Genomic DNA, 16,657 nt, shown 5'->3' with positions numbered 1-16,657 from the left:
CTCCTCCACACCCTCTCCATCTGCCCATCACCCACACACTTCTCCCCACCCTCTCCATCTGCCCATCACCCACACACACCTCCCCACCTCTCCATCTGCCCATCACCCACACACTCCTCCCCACCTCTCCATCTGCCCATCACCCACACACACCTCCCCACCTCTCCATCTGCCCATCACCCACACACACCTCCCTACCCTCTATCAGCCCATCATTCACACACTCTTCCCCACCCTCTCCATCTGTCCATCACCCACACACTCCTTCCCCACACTCTCCATCTGCCCATCAGTCACACACTTCTACCACCTTCTCCATCTGCCCATCACCCACACACTCCTCCCCACCCTCTCCATCTGCCCATCACACACACACTCCTCCACACCCTCTCCATCTGCACATCACCCACACACTCCTCCCCACCCTCTCCATCTGTCCATCACCCACACACTCCTCCCCACCCTCTCCATCTGCACATCACCCACACACTCCTCCCCACCTCTCCATCTGCCCATCACCCACACACACCTCCCTACCCTCTATCAGCCCATCATTCACACACTCTTCCCCACCCTCTCCATCTGTCCATCACCCACACACTCCTCCCCACCCTCTCCATCTGTCCATCACCCACACACTCCTCCCCACCCTCTCCATCTGCACATCACCCACACACTCCTCCCCACCTCTCCATCTGCCCATCACCCACACACACCTCCCTACCCTCTATCAGCCCATCATTCACACACTCTTCCCCACCCTCTCCATCTGTCCATCACCCACACACTCCTTCCCCACACTCTCCATCTGCCCATCAGTCACACACTTCTACCACCTTCTCCATCTGCCCATCACCCACACACTCCTCCCCACCCTCTCCATCTGCCCATCACACACACACTCCTCCACACCCTCTCCATCTGCACATCACCCACACACTCCTCCCCACCCTCTCCATCTGTCCATCACCCACACACTCCTCCCCACCCTCTCCATCTGCACATCACCCACACACTCCTCCCCACCCTCTCCATCTGTCCATCACCCACACACTCCTCCCCACCTCTCCATCTGCCCATCACCCACACACTCCTCCACACCCTCTCCATCTGCCCATCAACCACACACTCCTCCCCACCCTCTCCATCTGTCCATCACCCACACACTCCTCCCCACCCTCTCCATCTGCTCATCCCCCACACACTCCTCCCCACCCTCTCCATCTGCCCATCACCCACACACTCCTCCCCACCTCTCCATCTGCCCATCACCCACACACACCTCCCCACCTCTCCATCTGCCCATCACCCACACACACCTCCCCACCTCTCCATCTGCCCATCACCCACACACTCCTCCCCTACCCTCTCCATCTGCCCTTCACCCACACACTCCTCCCCACCCTCTCCATCTGCCCATCACCCACACACTCCTCCACACCCTCTCCATCTGCCCTTCACCCACACACTCCTCCCCACCCTCTCCATCTGCCCGTCACCCACACACTCCTCCCCACCCTCTCCATCTGCCCATCCCCCACACACTCCTCCCCACACTTTCCATCTGCCCATCACCCACACTCCTCCCCCACACTCTCCATCTGCCCACCCCCCACACACTCCTCCCCACCTCTCCATCTGCCCATCACCCACACACTCCTCCCCACCTCTCCATCTGCCCATCCCCCACACACTCCTCCCCACCCTCTCCATCTGCCCATCACCCACACACTCCTCCCCACCTCTCCATCTGCTCATCCCCCACACACTCCTCCCCACCCTCTCCATCTGCCCATCACCCACACACTCCTCCCCACCTCTCCATCTGCCCATCACCCACACACTTCTCCCCACCTTCCTCCCTTTCCTCCAGCGTCGACTTCCTCTCCTGTCGGATTTCACTGACACCTCTCACCTCCCAGTTTCTGACACATTTCCACGCTCCACCCCTCCCTCATCTATCAACCCTCCCTCAGCTATTACCCCTCACCTGGATCCACCCCTCACCTGCCCATTTCCCTCCATAGATGTTTCCCGACACGGTGGGAGACCCAGACGCTTTGTGTGTTACCACCACCACATGTCCCGTGTTACCATGATTAACCCTGACCTCCCTCTCCCAGTCAGCACCACCACCACTTGCCCCAGTTACCCTGTCAGTCCCGGTGGACTTTAGCACCCGAGGGAGCCGGGGAGATCAGGACCCGCCGCCCGCGGCTGCTGCTGAATCCGCAGTGTTTCTGTTCCGTTGACGGATGCGGTGAATGAGTTAAAATTAATGGATCGATAATTCTCACATCGTGTTTATTTCACTCTCCGCACATTTATATTTACACTGACTTACTCCTGACGCGAGTCCCGGGACCCGACCCGTTTACAGACCCGGAGCGGAACCGGAGCAGATTCTCAGCCACTCATTTTTATATCCAGTCCAGAATAAAGGATAAAGTTTCTCCGTGAATTTATTCCCATTGAAGGTGTGGAGATGGGACTTGGTCTCCGCGTTGTAAAATGAAACTGTCCCGGACTCGTAACTAAGATAAACTCCCACCCTCCCGGGGATGGGACCGGCAGGGAGACGGGACTCAGGGGAGGTGAAAATACACATCACGTCATCAAGCCGCGCGATGGTCCAGAATCCGGTCTCCGGACTCTGTGTGAACTCTGTCTTCCTCTCCACAGACTCTGCGGCGACTCCCAGACCCCAGTACCGATTCCCCGTCACCTCCACCTCCCAGTAATGTCTCCCCGATGTGAATCCCTCCGATCCCAGCACACAAGGCCAGTATGTGAACCTCTTCCCGGTGTCAGGGAGATCCCTCCGGGTCCCGGTCCATCTCACACTCTTCCGATCCTCAGACACCTCGAGCCCCGGATGCGCCGTTTCCACATCCAGGGTGACAGAGACTGGGGGGAGAAGCAGAGAATTAGAGAGTCCCCGGGGATCGGGGGGAGACTCGGGCAGCGCGGCCCCGGGGATCGGGGGGAGACTCGGGCAGCGCGGCCCCGGGGACCGCGGGGAGACTCGGGCAGCGCGGCTCCGGGGATCGGGGGGAGACTCGGGCAGCGCGGCCCCGGGGATCGGGGGGAGACTCGGGCAACGCTGCCCCAATGATCGGTGGGGGGTGGGATTCGGGCAGCGCGGCTCTGGGGACCGGGGGAGACTCGGGCAGCGCGGACCCGGGGACGGGGGGAGACTCGGGCAACGCGGACCCGGGGATCGGGGGGAGACTCGGGCAGCGCGGCCCCGGGGATCGGGGGGAGACTCGGGCAGCGCGGACCCGGGGACGGGGGGATTCGGGCAGCGCGGCTCTGGGGACCGGGGGAGACTCGGGCAGCGCGGCCCCGGGATCGGAGGGAGACTCGGGCAGCGCGGACCCGGGGATCGGGGGGAGACTCGGGCAGCGCGGCCCCGGGGATCGGGGGGAGACTCGGGCAGCGCGGACCCGGGGACGGGGGGATTCGGGCAGCGCGGCCCCGGGGATCGGGGGGAGACTCGGGCAACGCTGCCCCAATGATCGGTGGGGGGTGGGATTCGGGCAGCGCGGCTCTGGGGACCGGGGGAGACTCGGGCAGCGCTGCCCCGGGGATCGGGGGGAGACTCGGGCAGCGCGGACCCGGGGACGGGGGGATTCGGGCAGCGCGGCTCTGGGGATCGGGGGGAGACTCGGGCAGCGCGGACCCGGGGACGGGGGGATTCGGGCAGCGCTGCCCCGGGGATCGGGGGGAGACTCGGGCAGCGCGGCCCCGGGGATCGGGGGGAGACTCGGGCAGCGCGGTCCCGGGGATCGGGGGGAGAGTCGGGCAGCGCGGACCCGGGACCGGGGGGAGACTCGGGCAGCGCGGACCCGGGGATCGAGGGGAGACTCGGGCAGCGCGGACCCGGGGACGGGGGGAGACTCGGGCAACGCGGCCCTGGGGACGGGGGGAGACTCGGGCAACGCGGACCCGGGGATCGGGGGGAGACTCGGGCAGCGCGGACCCGGGGACGGGGGGAGACTCGGGCAACGCGGCCCTGGGGACGGGGGGAGACTCGGGCAACGCGGCCCTGGGGATCGCGGTGGAGACTCGGGCAGCGCGGCCCCGGGACCGACTCAACTACAGCGAATGGACAACCAGCATCTTCCCGAGATTTTTCCTCGACAGGGAGAGCGGATTTTCCTCGATCAACAAACACAAAATTCTGGAGGATCTCAGAGGGTCAAGCAGCGTGTGATAAGGGAGATGTACAGTCGATGTTTCAAGCCGAGACCTTTCCTTAAGATTGGAAAGAAAGACGGGAGATAGCAGTGGAAACGGGTGTGAGGAAGCGCAGGAGCAACAACTGGATCCAGATGAAGATGGGGTGAGTAAACACTGGAGGCATTTAAAGAGGCAGAATTCATCCGTGCCGACCAACTCGCTTTAATGAACTAGTTCCATTTACCTGTATTTGCCCATTATTCCTTTAAACCTTTCCCACCCACGTACCTGTCCAGGTGTATTTTAAATCATTGTAACTGTATCCACCTCCACGGTTTCCTTTGGCAGCCTCCTGAGCTCCAGGAAAAAGACCCAGAATATTCAGCCTCTCCTTATAACCCAAACCCTCCAGTCCCAGTAACATCCTTGTAAATCTGTTTTATACCCTCTCAGTTTAATGACATCCTTCCTGTAGAAAGGTCACCAGCACTGGACAGAGTGATCCAAATCATAAAGACAAGAAAATCTGCATATGCTGGAAATCCAAAGCAACACACACAAAACCTTGGCCCAAATCATCAACTGTTTATTCATATCCAGAGCTGCTGCCTGACCTGCTGAGTTCCTCCAGCAGTTTGTGTGTGTTACTCTGCTCCAAATGTGGCCTTCCCAATGTCTTGTACACTCATAACGTGACGTCCCAGATCCTGTACTCAGTATTCTGACTGATGAAGACAATCACCTCCTGGTCTCTCTGTTCCACAACACTCTCCAGGGCCCCCGATTGATGTGTAAATCCTGTCCTGGTTTACCTTCCAAAATGCAACACCCACATCTCTCTGAATTAAAATCAATTTCCATCCAATGGCCCAGAGACCCAATTAATCAAGATCTCGTTGTAATCTTGGATAAACCATGAGCAAGAGGGTTATGCAGTGGATAACACAATACTGTTGCACCTCAGGGTGTTCCGGAGTTCAGAGTTCAATTCCGACACCATCTGTAAGGAGTTTGTACTTTCTCCCCGGGACCTCGTGCATTTCCTCCGGGTGCTCCGGATTCATCACTCAGATTGGGGAGGAGTGGACAGCGAGGAAGACCATCATTACTTGCAGTGGGATCTGGAGCAGCTGGGAAAATGGGCTGAAAAGTGTCAGCTGGAATTTAATGCAGACAAGTGTGAGCTGTTGCTCTTCAGTAGGACCCCAGTGTCGGTCTTTCACAGTGAATGGTCGGGCACTGAGGACTCTGTTCTACAGCAGATCTGGGAACACAGGTCCAGAATACATTGAAAGTGGTGTTACAGGTAGATAGGGTCATAAAAAAAGCTTTTCTTTGGTCTTCATAAATCAAAGTATTGAGTACAGGAGATGGTTGTTATGCTGAAGTTGTATGAGATGTTGGTGAGGCGTAATTTGGAATATTGTGTAGAGTTTTGGTCACCTACCTGCAGGAAGGATGTAAACAAGTTTGAAAGAGTACAGAGAACATTTACAGGGATGTAGCTGGGACTGGAGGACCTGAGTCATAAGCAAAGATTGAATAGTTTAGGACTTTATTCCTGTAACATAAAGACTGAGTGGAGATTTGATAGAGGTATACAAAATTATGAGGGGTGAGCTTAGGGTAAATGCACACAGCCTTTTTCTACAGAGGTTGGGTGTGATTACAATCAGAGATCATGGGTTAAAGGTGAAAGATGAAAAGTTTAAGGGGAACATGAGGGGAAACTTCTTCATTCAGAGGGTTGTGAGCGTGTGGAACGAGCTGCGAGCACAAGTGGTACATGCAAGCTCGATTTAAACACTTAAGAGAAGTTTGGACGGTACATGGATGGTCGGAGTTGGAGGACCATGGTCCCAGTGCAGGTCGATGGGAGCAGGTAGTTTAAATGCTTCAGTGTAGACCAGATGGGCTGAAGGGCCTGTGCTGTTAGTTTCTATCACTCTGTGACGTTCGTACAAAGACATAATGGTTTGTAGGTTAAATGGACATTGTACATTGCCCTGTGATTAGGCTGGTTTTAAATAGTTTTTAAATGGTTTTACTGCACTTTCATCAGCTGTAATTTATTTATTGAGATACAGCACGGAATAGGCCCTTCCGACCCTTTGACCCCCACCACCCAGCAACCCGATTTAATCCGAGCCTAACCATGGGACAAGTTACAATGACCCCCACCACCCAGCAACCCCTGATTTAATCCGAGCCTGACCATGGGACAAATTACAATGACCCCCACCACCCAGCAACCCGATTTAATCCGAGCCTAACCATGGGACAAGTTACAATGACCCCCACCACCCAGCAACCCCTGATTTAATCCCAGCCTGACCAGGGGACAAGTTACAATGACCCCCTCCACCCAGCAACCCCTGATTTAATCCGAGCCTGACCATGGGACAAATTACAATGACCCCCACCACCCAGCAACCCCTGATTTAATCCCAGCCTGACCATGGGACAAGTTACAATGACCCCCTCCACCCAGCAACCCCTGATTTAATCCCAGCCTGACCATGGGACAAGTTACAATGACACCCACCACCCAGCAACCCCTGATTTAATCCGAGCCTGACCATGGGACAAGTTACAATGACCCCCACCACCCGGCAACCCCTGATTTAATCCGAGCCTGACCATGGGACAAGTTACAATGACCCCCACCACCCAGCAACCCCTGATTTAATCCGAGCCTGACCATGGGACAAGTTACAATGACACCCACCACCCAGCAACCCCTGATTTAATCCGAGCCTGACCATGGGACAAGTTACAATGACCCCCACCACCCAGCAACCCCTGATTTAACCGAGCCTGAAGATGGGACAAGTTACAATGATCCCCACCACCCGGCAACCCGATTTAATCCGAGCCCGACCATGGGACAAGTTACAATGACCCCCACCACCCAGCAACCCCTGATTTAATCCCAGCCTGACCATGGGACAAGTTACAATGACCAATTAATCTGCCAACCAGTACAGGTTTGGACTGTGCAACTAGAGCACCTGGAAGAAACCCACGTGGTCATGGGAGAACGTACAAACTCCTGACAGGCAGTAACGGGACATGAACCCGGGTCGCTGACAACATAAGGACGTACCTGAATGAGAGAGAGGCTGAGACCCTGTCAGAGTCTGCTAAGTTAGCAGACGAGTCTGCTTTAACCCACAAGGTAAAGTTTTTCCCGAGCAAGAGCTACCAAAGGAGTAGCAGGGATAACAAAGATAACCCACCGGCTAAACCAGAGAGTAAACCGGGGACTAGTGATAAAAGTCAGGAGGAAGGGAAGCAGTCAAAAGAAAAATTTCCCAGTTTCAAGTGTTACTTTTGTGGGAAGCCTGGTCATGCGGCATCCAATTGTTTTGCTATGAAAAAGGAAAAAGGGACAGAGAGAGAGAGAACCCCAAATGCCTGCGTTCAGACGGTTAAAACACCGCTGAAGAAGGAGGGGTCTGACCGAGTTCAAGAGGGATTTGAGAGATTTATTTCAAATGGGTTTGTGTCTGTGAAGGAGGGATCAACTCCAGTTCCAGTGAGAATCTGGAGCGATACTGGAGCTTTTCAGTCACTGATATGAAAGAGTGTTTTGGAGTTCGGTGCTGAGATGGAGATTTGAGAGTCGGGGGCGTTGAGAGTAAGTGTTCAGCACGGACTAGAAGGGCCGAGAAGGCCTGTTTCCGTGCTGTAATTGTTATATGGTCATATGGTGGTGAATATTATCAAAGGTATTGGAAAGGGGACTGAAACCGTGCCTTTGCATAAGATAATTCTGAAATGTGACTTGCTATCTGGACCAGTCACAATAGGGGTGCGGTCTGAACTACCGATAGACAATGTTGATCTCTTACTCGGAAATGACCTTGCAGTTGGGGATGTTTACCCAGCAGTTCAGCTAGCCAGTGAGCCTGCTGCTGCTGAGGGCCCGCCCATAGATGCTGATGTGTATCCCGCCTGCGTAGTAACTAGAAACATGTCGGAAAAGGCTGCTGATGTTAGTATTGATTTATATAGACTTTCCTACTGTCCCTAAACCAACAGGACTTAGAGGGTAGTGAGGCTGAGGAGAGTAAGGAGAATGAGAAAGACTTGTCTTTATTGAGGAAGGAATTTATAAAAGAACAAAATAAAGATCCTGAAATTGTGGCTTTAAAAGAGAGAGCTCTCTCTGAGGATGAAATTCAGAAAGAGTCAGTGGGATATTACCTTAAAGATGGGGTGTTGATGAGGAAGTGGAGATCAGCCACTGTGCCTGCAAGTGAGGATTGGGTTATTGTGCATCAGGTCGTGGTTCCAAAAGTTTACAGGGCTTAAGTTTTAAACCTGGCCCATAAGATGCCTTTAGGTGGACATTTCGGAGTAAAGAAAACAGTGCACAGGATTATGAGGGGATTTTATTGGCCTAACGTGAGGAAAGATATTGCAAATTACTGTAGAGGGTGTCATACGTGCCAGGTGGTGGGAAAACCTAATCAGGCCATCCCTAAGGCACCACTTCGGCTGATACCTGCGTTTGGTGAACCATTTTCCAGGGTCATAGTGGATTGTGTAGGTCCATTTCCAAAAACTGCAGCTGGTCATCAGTACTTGTGAACAATTACGTGTGCTGCTTCTAGGCTCCCTGAAGCCGTGCCTCCCAATGTCTAACCATGTCAGCAACTTCCCTATAATACCACGGGCTCTTAACTTGGGAAGCAGCCTCATGTGTGGCACCTTTTCAAAGGCCTTCTGAATGTCCAAATATACAACATCCACTACATCCCCTTTATCTATCCTACTTGTAATCTGCTCAAAGAATTCCAACAGGTTCGTCAGGCAGGATTTTCCCTGAAGGAAACCATGCTGACTTTATACCATCTTGTCCTGTGTCACCATGTGCTCCATCACCTCATCCTTAACAATTGACTCAAACGTCTTCTTTACCACTGAGGTCAGGCTAACTGGTCTATAATTTCCTTTCTGCTGCCTTCCTCCTTTCTTAAAGAATTTTCCACTCCTCTGACACCATGCCAGACTCCAATCATTTTTGAAAGGTCATTTCTAATGCCACCATAATCTCTAATGCTACATCTTTCAGAACCCTAGGGTGCAGTTCCTGTGGTCCAGGTGACTTATGTACCTTTAGGTCTTTCAGCTTTTTGAGCACCTTCTCTCTTGTAATAGTAACTGCACCCACTTCTCTTCCTTCACACACTACATCAGGCAATGTCTTCCATAGTGAAGACTGATGCAAAATAGTTATTTAGTTCACCGGCCATCTCCTTGTCCACTGTTGTTATTTTTCCTGCCTCATTTTCTGGTGGTCCCATATCCACTCTCATTTCTCTTTTATTTTTAACATACGTGAAAAAACTTTCACTATCCACTTTGATATTATTTGCTAGCTTGCTTTCACATTTCATCTTTTCCTTTCCAATGATTTTTCTAGTTGCTCTCTGTAGGTTTTTAAAAACTTCCCAATCCACTATCATCCCACTAATTTTTGATTTGTTGTATGTCCTTTCTTTTGCTTTTACAATAGCTTTGACTTCCCTTGTCAGTCATGGTTATACTATTTTACAATTTGAGTATTTCTTCATTTTTGGAAGAAATGAAAACATACTCACGTCCTGCAGCTTCCTCATTTCCCCAGAAACACACACCATTGCTGCTCTGCTGACATCCCTGTCAGCAGCTCTTCCCAATCTACTTTGGCCAACTCCTGTCTCATACCACTGTAATTTCCCTTACTCCACTGAAATACTGCTACATCAGACTTTACTTTAGTGGTCACCAACCTTTTTAAGCCCAAGATCCCCTACCTCGGTCATAGTCAAAGGCGACATCGACCCCCAGATTGATTAGTTACACACATGTGCACTGGGGCAGGAAAGACCGGAAGTAAAACCCCGCAACCCGGAAGTAGAAATAATGTATAAACACCAGGGGTACACACCCTTTTTTACACCGCGGACTGGCTTAGTATTGACAATATTCTTGCCGACCGGCCGACGGCGGGGGGGGGGGGGGGAATTAAACACGACCGGAATACAGCGATACTCGAAGCAGGTTCCTTATGTCCAGTCTATTCAGCAATTCAGTTTTTGCTGCTCTCGGCACTTAGCTTCTGTCCCACTTGCTAACGTTTTTTCCGCTCAAAAAACTCAGCGGGTTTGTCTTTAAGTGCGGGGTGCTTGGAATCAAGGTACCGAAGCAGTTTTGAGGATTTAATTGCCTCATTAGACAGCCTCCAGGCCCAAACTGCAGCCTCCGCCCGCCCGCCCGCCGCCAGACACTCTGGCCGGGTGCGGCTGGTCGTGGGTGGGGTGAGAGGACAAGGTCAGGGCCGGAGGTCCCCGTGCCGGTTCCAGTCCGGAGAAAGCGACAGAGCGGGGAGTGTGACAGGGCGCCTGCCCGCCCCCCTTGTAGGATCTATTGGACGACAAAAGTTTGTTTCAGTAGATCGCAGCGAGGTAGCTGCTCTGATACTTACGGAACCCTGAGCCCGAATTAGATCGTCTGTGAATATTTTAGCACCGGGTTCCCCACGAACATTCGGTGTGGGTAACAGGTTTAGAGGCGGCGCCCATCTGTCCGCGCTCCAGGCCAGTACCAACGGCACTTCTCGCCGGCCACGTGAGGCGAACCAGTGATTCCTGGCGCGAGGGTATCACTGCGTTTAGGCGACTGATGACCTCGCGTGAGTTCAAGTTCAACAGTGGGCGTGACAGGAAGTGAGGAAAGGTGCAGTTGACTCATATCGTTTCCTCGCGGCCCGGTGGTTGGGGACCACTGAATTACACTGTGTAAACACAAAGTACACTGCAGATGCTGTGGTCACATCAACACGTACAAACAAGCTGGATGAACTCAGCAGTCAGCAGGTTGACTGCTCATTTCAACGGATGCTGCCCGACCTGCTGAGTTCATCCAGCTTGTTCATCCCAATCAACCTGCATGTTAAAATCTCCCATGACTACCAGAACATTGCCCTTTTGACACAGCTTTTCTATTTCCTGTTGTAATCTGTGGTCCACCGCCCAGCTCTGTTGGAGGCCTGTGTATAACTGCCATCAAGGTCTTTTTAACCTTGCTGTTTCTGAACTCAACCCACAAGGATTCAATATCTTCCGATCCTATGTCACATCCTTCTACTGATTTGATGCCATTCTTTACCAGTAGAGCCACACCACCCCCTCTGCCTATCTTCCTATCACTCCGATATAATGTGTAACATTGGACATTCAACTCCCAACTACAACCATCCTTCAGCCACAATTCAGTGACGGCCACAACATCATACCTGGCCATTTGTAATCGTGCAACAAGATCATCCACTTTATTTCTTATACTACGTGCATTTAGATACAACAGCTTGAGTACCGTATTTGCTGTCCTTTCTGATTCTGCATCCCTAAAGTTCTGATACTCAGCCTGTTGGCTGCAACTGAGTTCCATCACCTGCCTGCCCTTCCTGACAGTCTGACTGCAGGCTATCATTACCATTTTTACCATCCATCCTATCCTGAGTCCCTTCACTCCAGTTCCCACCCCCCTACCAAATTAGTTTAAACCCTCCCCAATAGCTCTAACAAACCTGCCCGCAAGAATATTGGTCCCCCTTGGGTTCAGGTGCAACCCTTCACTTCTGAACAGGTCATACCTCCCCCAGGGGGATCCCAATGATCCAAGAACCTGAAGCCTGCCCCCCCTGCACCAGCTTCTCAGCCACACATTTACCTGCCAGATCATCGTGTTTCTACCCTCACTGGCACGTGGCACAGGCAGCAATCCAGAAATTAGTACCCAGGAGGTCCTAATCTCTGGATTAGAGAGAGGCAGGAGTGGATATCGGACTGCTGGAAAACAATGCTGGAGAGGTAGTAATGGGGGACAACGAAAGGGTGGATGAACTGAAGACGTATTTTGCATCAGTCTTCACTGTGGAAGACACTAGCAGGATGGTGGAAGTTCCAAGTGTCAGGCGACGTGCCGGGTGTGAAGTTAGCATTACTAGAGAACAGGTTCTTGGGAAAAGGAAAGATCTTTAGGTAGCTGTCACCTGGACTAGATAGTGTACATGCCAGAGTTCAGAAAGAGGTGGCTGAAGAGATCATGGAGGCATTTGTAACAATCCTTCAAGAATCACTAGATTCTTCAATGGTTCTGGAAGACTGGAAATTTGCAAATGTCACTCCACTGTTCAAGAAGAGAGAAAGAGTAAAGGAAACTCTAGGCCAGTTAGTCTGACCTCAGTGGCTGGGAAGATGGTGAAGTTGATTATTAAGGAGGAGTTGTCAGGGAACTTGGAGGCACATGACAAAATAGGCCATGGTTTCCTCAAGGCAAAATCTTGCCTGACAAATTGGTTGGAATTCTTTGAAGAAATAACAAGCCAGATAAACAAAGGAGAACCAGTCGATGTCGTGTACTTGGATTTTCAGAAGGTCATTGACAAGCCATATTTGGCATCTAATTATGACTTAGTAGTGTCTCATAAACAAGCACAAATGAATCTTATGTCTTACCGTGTTTAATGCCACCAATCACTTCTTTCGATGCTATGTCGAGCAAATAGGGGTGATCGAATTTTTCAACCAATAGGGCACCATCTGTCACTGACAATGTCTGGGCATCATCACTAATCCTGTAAATATTATACAGATGGTTATAAACTGAGCATCAGTGATATTTGAACTATTTTACAAATCCATACAGAGTTTTCATAAGGACCACATCCTACCTTCTCTTCCGACGAGCTTCCTCCTGAAATAAATCAAACACAGATCTCAATTGACTGAGATGACCGTCGGCATCCCGACAGCAGGAATCTGAGACAGGTTATTAAAAACTGCTGAAAATTCCCACTGAACTCATTCCCACTGAAACGCACTGAGAAAGAGGGACATTGAACCATGGGAGAAAGTAAAAGGAATATTTATGAGAATTATACGATAACTGAGAGAAGGAACTTACAGGAGAGACTGGACAGGTTTTAAGATTCTGAATGGATTTGACAGAAAATATTTCTGCTCATGTGGAGACAAAAAGTCAAAGATAAAACATCAGTTGGTTGTTAACAAATCCCACAAGAAATGTAGTGAAGGGAATGTGGAACTCACTGCTACTGGAGTGGCTGAAGTGGAACAGCAGAGATTGAATGTAATGGGGAAGCTGGATAAACACATGAGGGACCATGGATTTGGGGACACTGTTACTGGGTGTGGTGAGTAGGTGGGAGGAGGCTTGTGCACCAGGGAAACTGATAGGAGAGAATGGACTGAAAGTCCTGTCTCTGATGAAAATGGGATATAATCTGATGAAGAATATTTCTGAAAAACAAAAGACAGTGCAAAATTCTCCAAAACAATGAACCTGATACAAACCAGATATAGATGGTAAATCAGATGTGTAGGTCACATTCTGGAATTCAACCTCAGTTCCCACTGATCAACAGAGAGACCCTCACACCCACTGCACCAGACACACTCACAGTCTGTGACTGCAATGGGATGTTACTCTGAGTCTCAGGGGATATTATACGTGGGAATCACAGAAGTGATCACTGGCTCAGTGCTACGATCAGAGTAAACATTCCCGAGAAGGATGCAGACTGTCCAGCGATGTACAGATGTTGTGAGAGGCCGGTTTGGAGACAACAACCCTGAACAGTCAAAACATCCGTCTGGTTTCAATCAGTTTACAACTCCAGTATCTGTAAATCCCACACTGAGTTAAAATACATCATTTTGTGCCTATGTACTTTTACAGGACCAAACTGAAATCTCTCACCATGAGGAATATGATATTGTCTTGTTGATCCATCTGTTCCTGTAACTTTGAGATTTCCTTGTAGATGGCATTTAAATTCTCTTGAATCTCCTGAAGATTTTTCTCCATTGGATTTAGAATCCTCTCCTCTTCTTCCCTGAGATCTCGGAGTGCACGTTGCTCTTTCTCGGTGATAATCCGGCGCAGTTCATCAAACTGGGATGTGATGTGGGACTGAACGCTTTGTGACTGTTCCTGTCGAATGAAAGGAGAGGCTGGTTTATTATTTGGCCCTGATGTATTTCCTTATGATATGGAAGGGTCTGTCCAGCCCATTATCATCCAAGAGGACCACAACCTTGCCGTTGGGTTTGGAGGCTTGTGTGCCTCAATGACCCAAAGAACTCTGTTGGCTGGAATGTGGGCTTTATGCTTTGACCCTTGGTAGGGTCACCCATGCCAACAGGTCAAAGGGTAGAGGCCAGAGTAAGAGTGGTCCACTGGTCCTCCAGGTTCATGGGTTCAGCTCAGGGCTAACAATACTGACTGATGAAACAAAATTGTTACGGAAACAATGAAGAGTCTTTCTACATCTGAGTGCCATGTTATTCCTGAATCTCCACTCAGGACCTGCATGACTGACAGTAGTGAAAACCGAGAAGCAGCTACTGACATGTTGAATGAAGACATGAACACTGCCGGAGATGGAGGACCTTCAATGCTGTCCCAAACTCCAGTGGCATAACAGGCAGCAAGTGAGTGGTTCCCAGATATTCAATCACATTTCCCTGAAACCCAGTCTTCCTCACTGACCCATTAACTCCCACCTGATTCACATACAATACCCCTTCACGGGGTTAATTACAGTTGCCAATTTACTGTTCAACCCTGAACAGTCAAAACATCCGTCTGGTTTAAATCAGTTTACAACTACAGTGTCTGTAAATACCACATTGAGTTGATTGTCGGCTAAAAGAAGGTACTGGTTACAGAGAGAACGTGCAAACTCCACACAGACAGCACCAGAGGTTAGGATCGAACCCAGGGCACTGGAGCTGCGATACTCTGCTATTCTGCATTAAAGGGAACAAAACTACACAACAAGATTGTAAATTCTGCTCAGGAAGCCTCACCCGAACTCCAGAAATCTTCTCTTTCTGTTGCTGCTCCTTTTCCTGAAAGTCTGATTTCTTTTTTGCGAGAGAGTCCAAGGAAGATTTAACCCGATCCTGGGAATTAAAGAGTTCATGGATTAGACAAAACAAAAAGACAACATAAACAGACGATTGAAAGCGGGTTAGTTTTACCTTGTAAATTTTAACGGCTTCTTTAATCGGCATGAAGTTGTGAGACTTGTGTTCCCGCGCAGTCGCACAGATCACACAGATCAGTGTCTTGTCCGTCTCACAAAACAGCTTCAGTTCTTCCTCATGTTCCTCGCAGTAACGTTTACTTTCCTTCCCTTTCGGATTCAGGTTTAGTATTCGAGCTTTCTCAGACAGATTTGCTAAAACCCGATTGACCTTGAGGGTGCGGTCCGCAAACTCCTCTCTACATTCCGGGCAGGAGTTTCTCTCCTCCCTTTCCCAACACCGTGTGATACAGGAGCGGCAGAAGTAGTGACCACACTCCAGTGACACCGGATCGGTGAAGAAATCCAGGCAGATGGGACAAATAACCTCCTCGGTCCAACTCTCGACCTGTCCTTTCGAAGCCATGTTAACTCTCGGTACTTCCTGGTTCAGGATCCTTTCACTTTCGGGAGCTGCTGAACCCTGCAGTACCGGGAATGTCCACTAGGGGTGCTGCAGTCTCGGGAATGAACAACGTTGCTCCAAGTGTTCTCTGGGCAGGAATCGCGGCAATTTCCACGTCAGGGTGGGATCAGAAACACATTAAAGAGGTCTGAATATAAATGAACCCGGAGCGCGGAGCCTGGTTCAGTGTAAAGTACAACAGAAAGGGACAATTCCTGAAAAGCGAGATAGACAGTTGGCCTATGTCCCTGCCTGCTCCAGCCCCACTGAACTTGTCCTCATACATTGACTCCATTCTAAACCCTTCAGGTCAATCCCTCCCAAACCACATCCGCGACACTTCTCATGCCCTCAATCTCCTCAGCAATTTTCAATTCCCAGGCACTGACCGCCTCATCTTCACCATGGATGTCCAGTTATAACTTCTATCCCCCATCAAGAAGGCCTTACAGCTCTCTGTTTCTTTCTCAATAAAAGAACAAACCAGTTCCCCTCCATCTGGAAGGACTGGTGCTCACCCTCACCAATTTTCCTTCCGCTCCTCCCACCTTCTCCAGACTCGGGGGCTATCCACGGTTATCTGCATGAGCCCCAGTAATGCCTGTCTCTTTGTTGGCTACGTAGAACAGTCCATGTTCCAGGCCTTCCCCAGTAACGCTCCCCAAATCTTCCTCAGAAACATTAATGACTGCATTGGTGCTGCTTCATGCACCCATGCTGAGTTTATCAATTTCATCAACTTTGCCACTAACTTCCACCCTGCACTTGAATTCACTTGGTCCATTTCAAACACCTCCCTCCCCTTTGCCCTTCTCTCTGCCTCCATCTCTGGAAACAAACTGTCAACCGACATATTTTATAAAGCTACTGATTCCCACAGATATCTTGACTATACCTCTTCCCACCCAGTCTCCTGTAACTTTTCTAAATTCCTTAATTTCCACTGTATCTGTTCCCAGAATGCA

The 16,657-nt window shown here is 50.7% G+C and overlaps 1 protein-coding gene across 1 annotated transcript; it reads right to left on the bottom strand.

Moving 5' to 3' along the window:
* Positions 1 to 2,290: 2,290 nt before the first annotated feature.
* LOC140721969 (nuclear factor 7, brain-like) lies at positions 2,291 to 15,653 on the bottom strand. The gene is made up of 6 exons (XM_073036800.1): positions 15,243 to 15,653; positions 15,069 to 15,164; positions 13,957 to 14,190; positions 12,908 to 12,930; positions 12,693 to 12,811; positions 2,291 to 2,907 (listed from the first exon to the last, which is right to left on the bottom strand). The coding sequence occupies exons 1-6, from the start codon at positions 15,651 to 15,653 to the stop codon at positions 2,375 to 2,377; spliced, it is 1,416 nt and encodes a 471-aa protein (XP_072892901.1). The 3' UTR covers positions 2,291 to 2,374.
* Between the last annotated feature and the right edge of the window lie 1,004 nt (positions 15,654 to 16,657).

This window comes from Hemitrygon akajei, chromosome 2 (genome assembly GCF_048418815.1).
Source record: "Hemitrygon akajei chromosome 2, sHemAka1.3, whole genome shotgun sequence".
NCBI classification, from domain to species: Eukaryota; Metazoa; Chordata; class Chondrichthyes; order Myliobatiformes; family Dasyatidae; genus Hemitrygon; species Hemitrygon akajei.
Note: the sequence above shows the minus strand (reverse complement) of the source record. Positions and strands in the feature narration are given on the sequence as shown.

Coding starts and splice junctions, on each gene's coding strand:
- LOC140721969 (XM_073036800.1), bottom strand. CDS start 15,653: ATGGCTTCGAAAGGACAGGTCGAGAGTTGGACCGAGGAGGTTATTTGT. Junction 14,191..15,068: donor AGAAGATTTCTGGAGTTCGG/GTGAGGCTTCCT, acceptor TTCATTCGACAG/GAACAGTCACAAAGCGTTCA. Junction 12,931..13,956: donor ACAATATCATATTCCTCATG/GTGAGAGATTTC, acceptor GATTTATTTCAG/GAGGAAGCTCGTCGGAAGAG.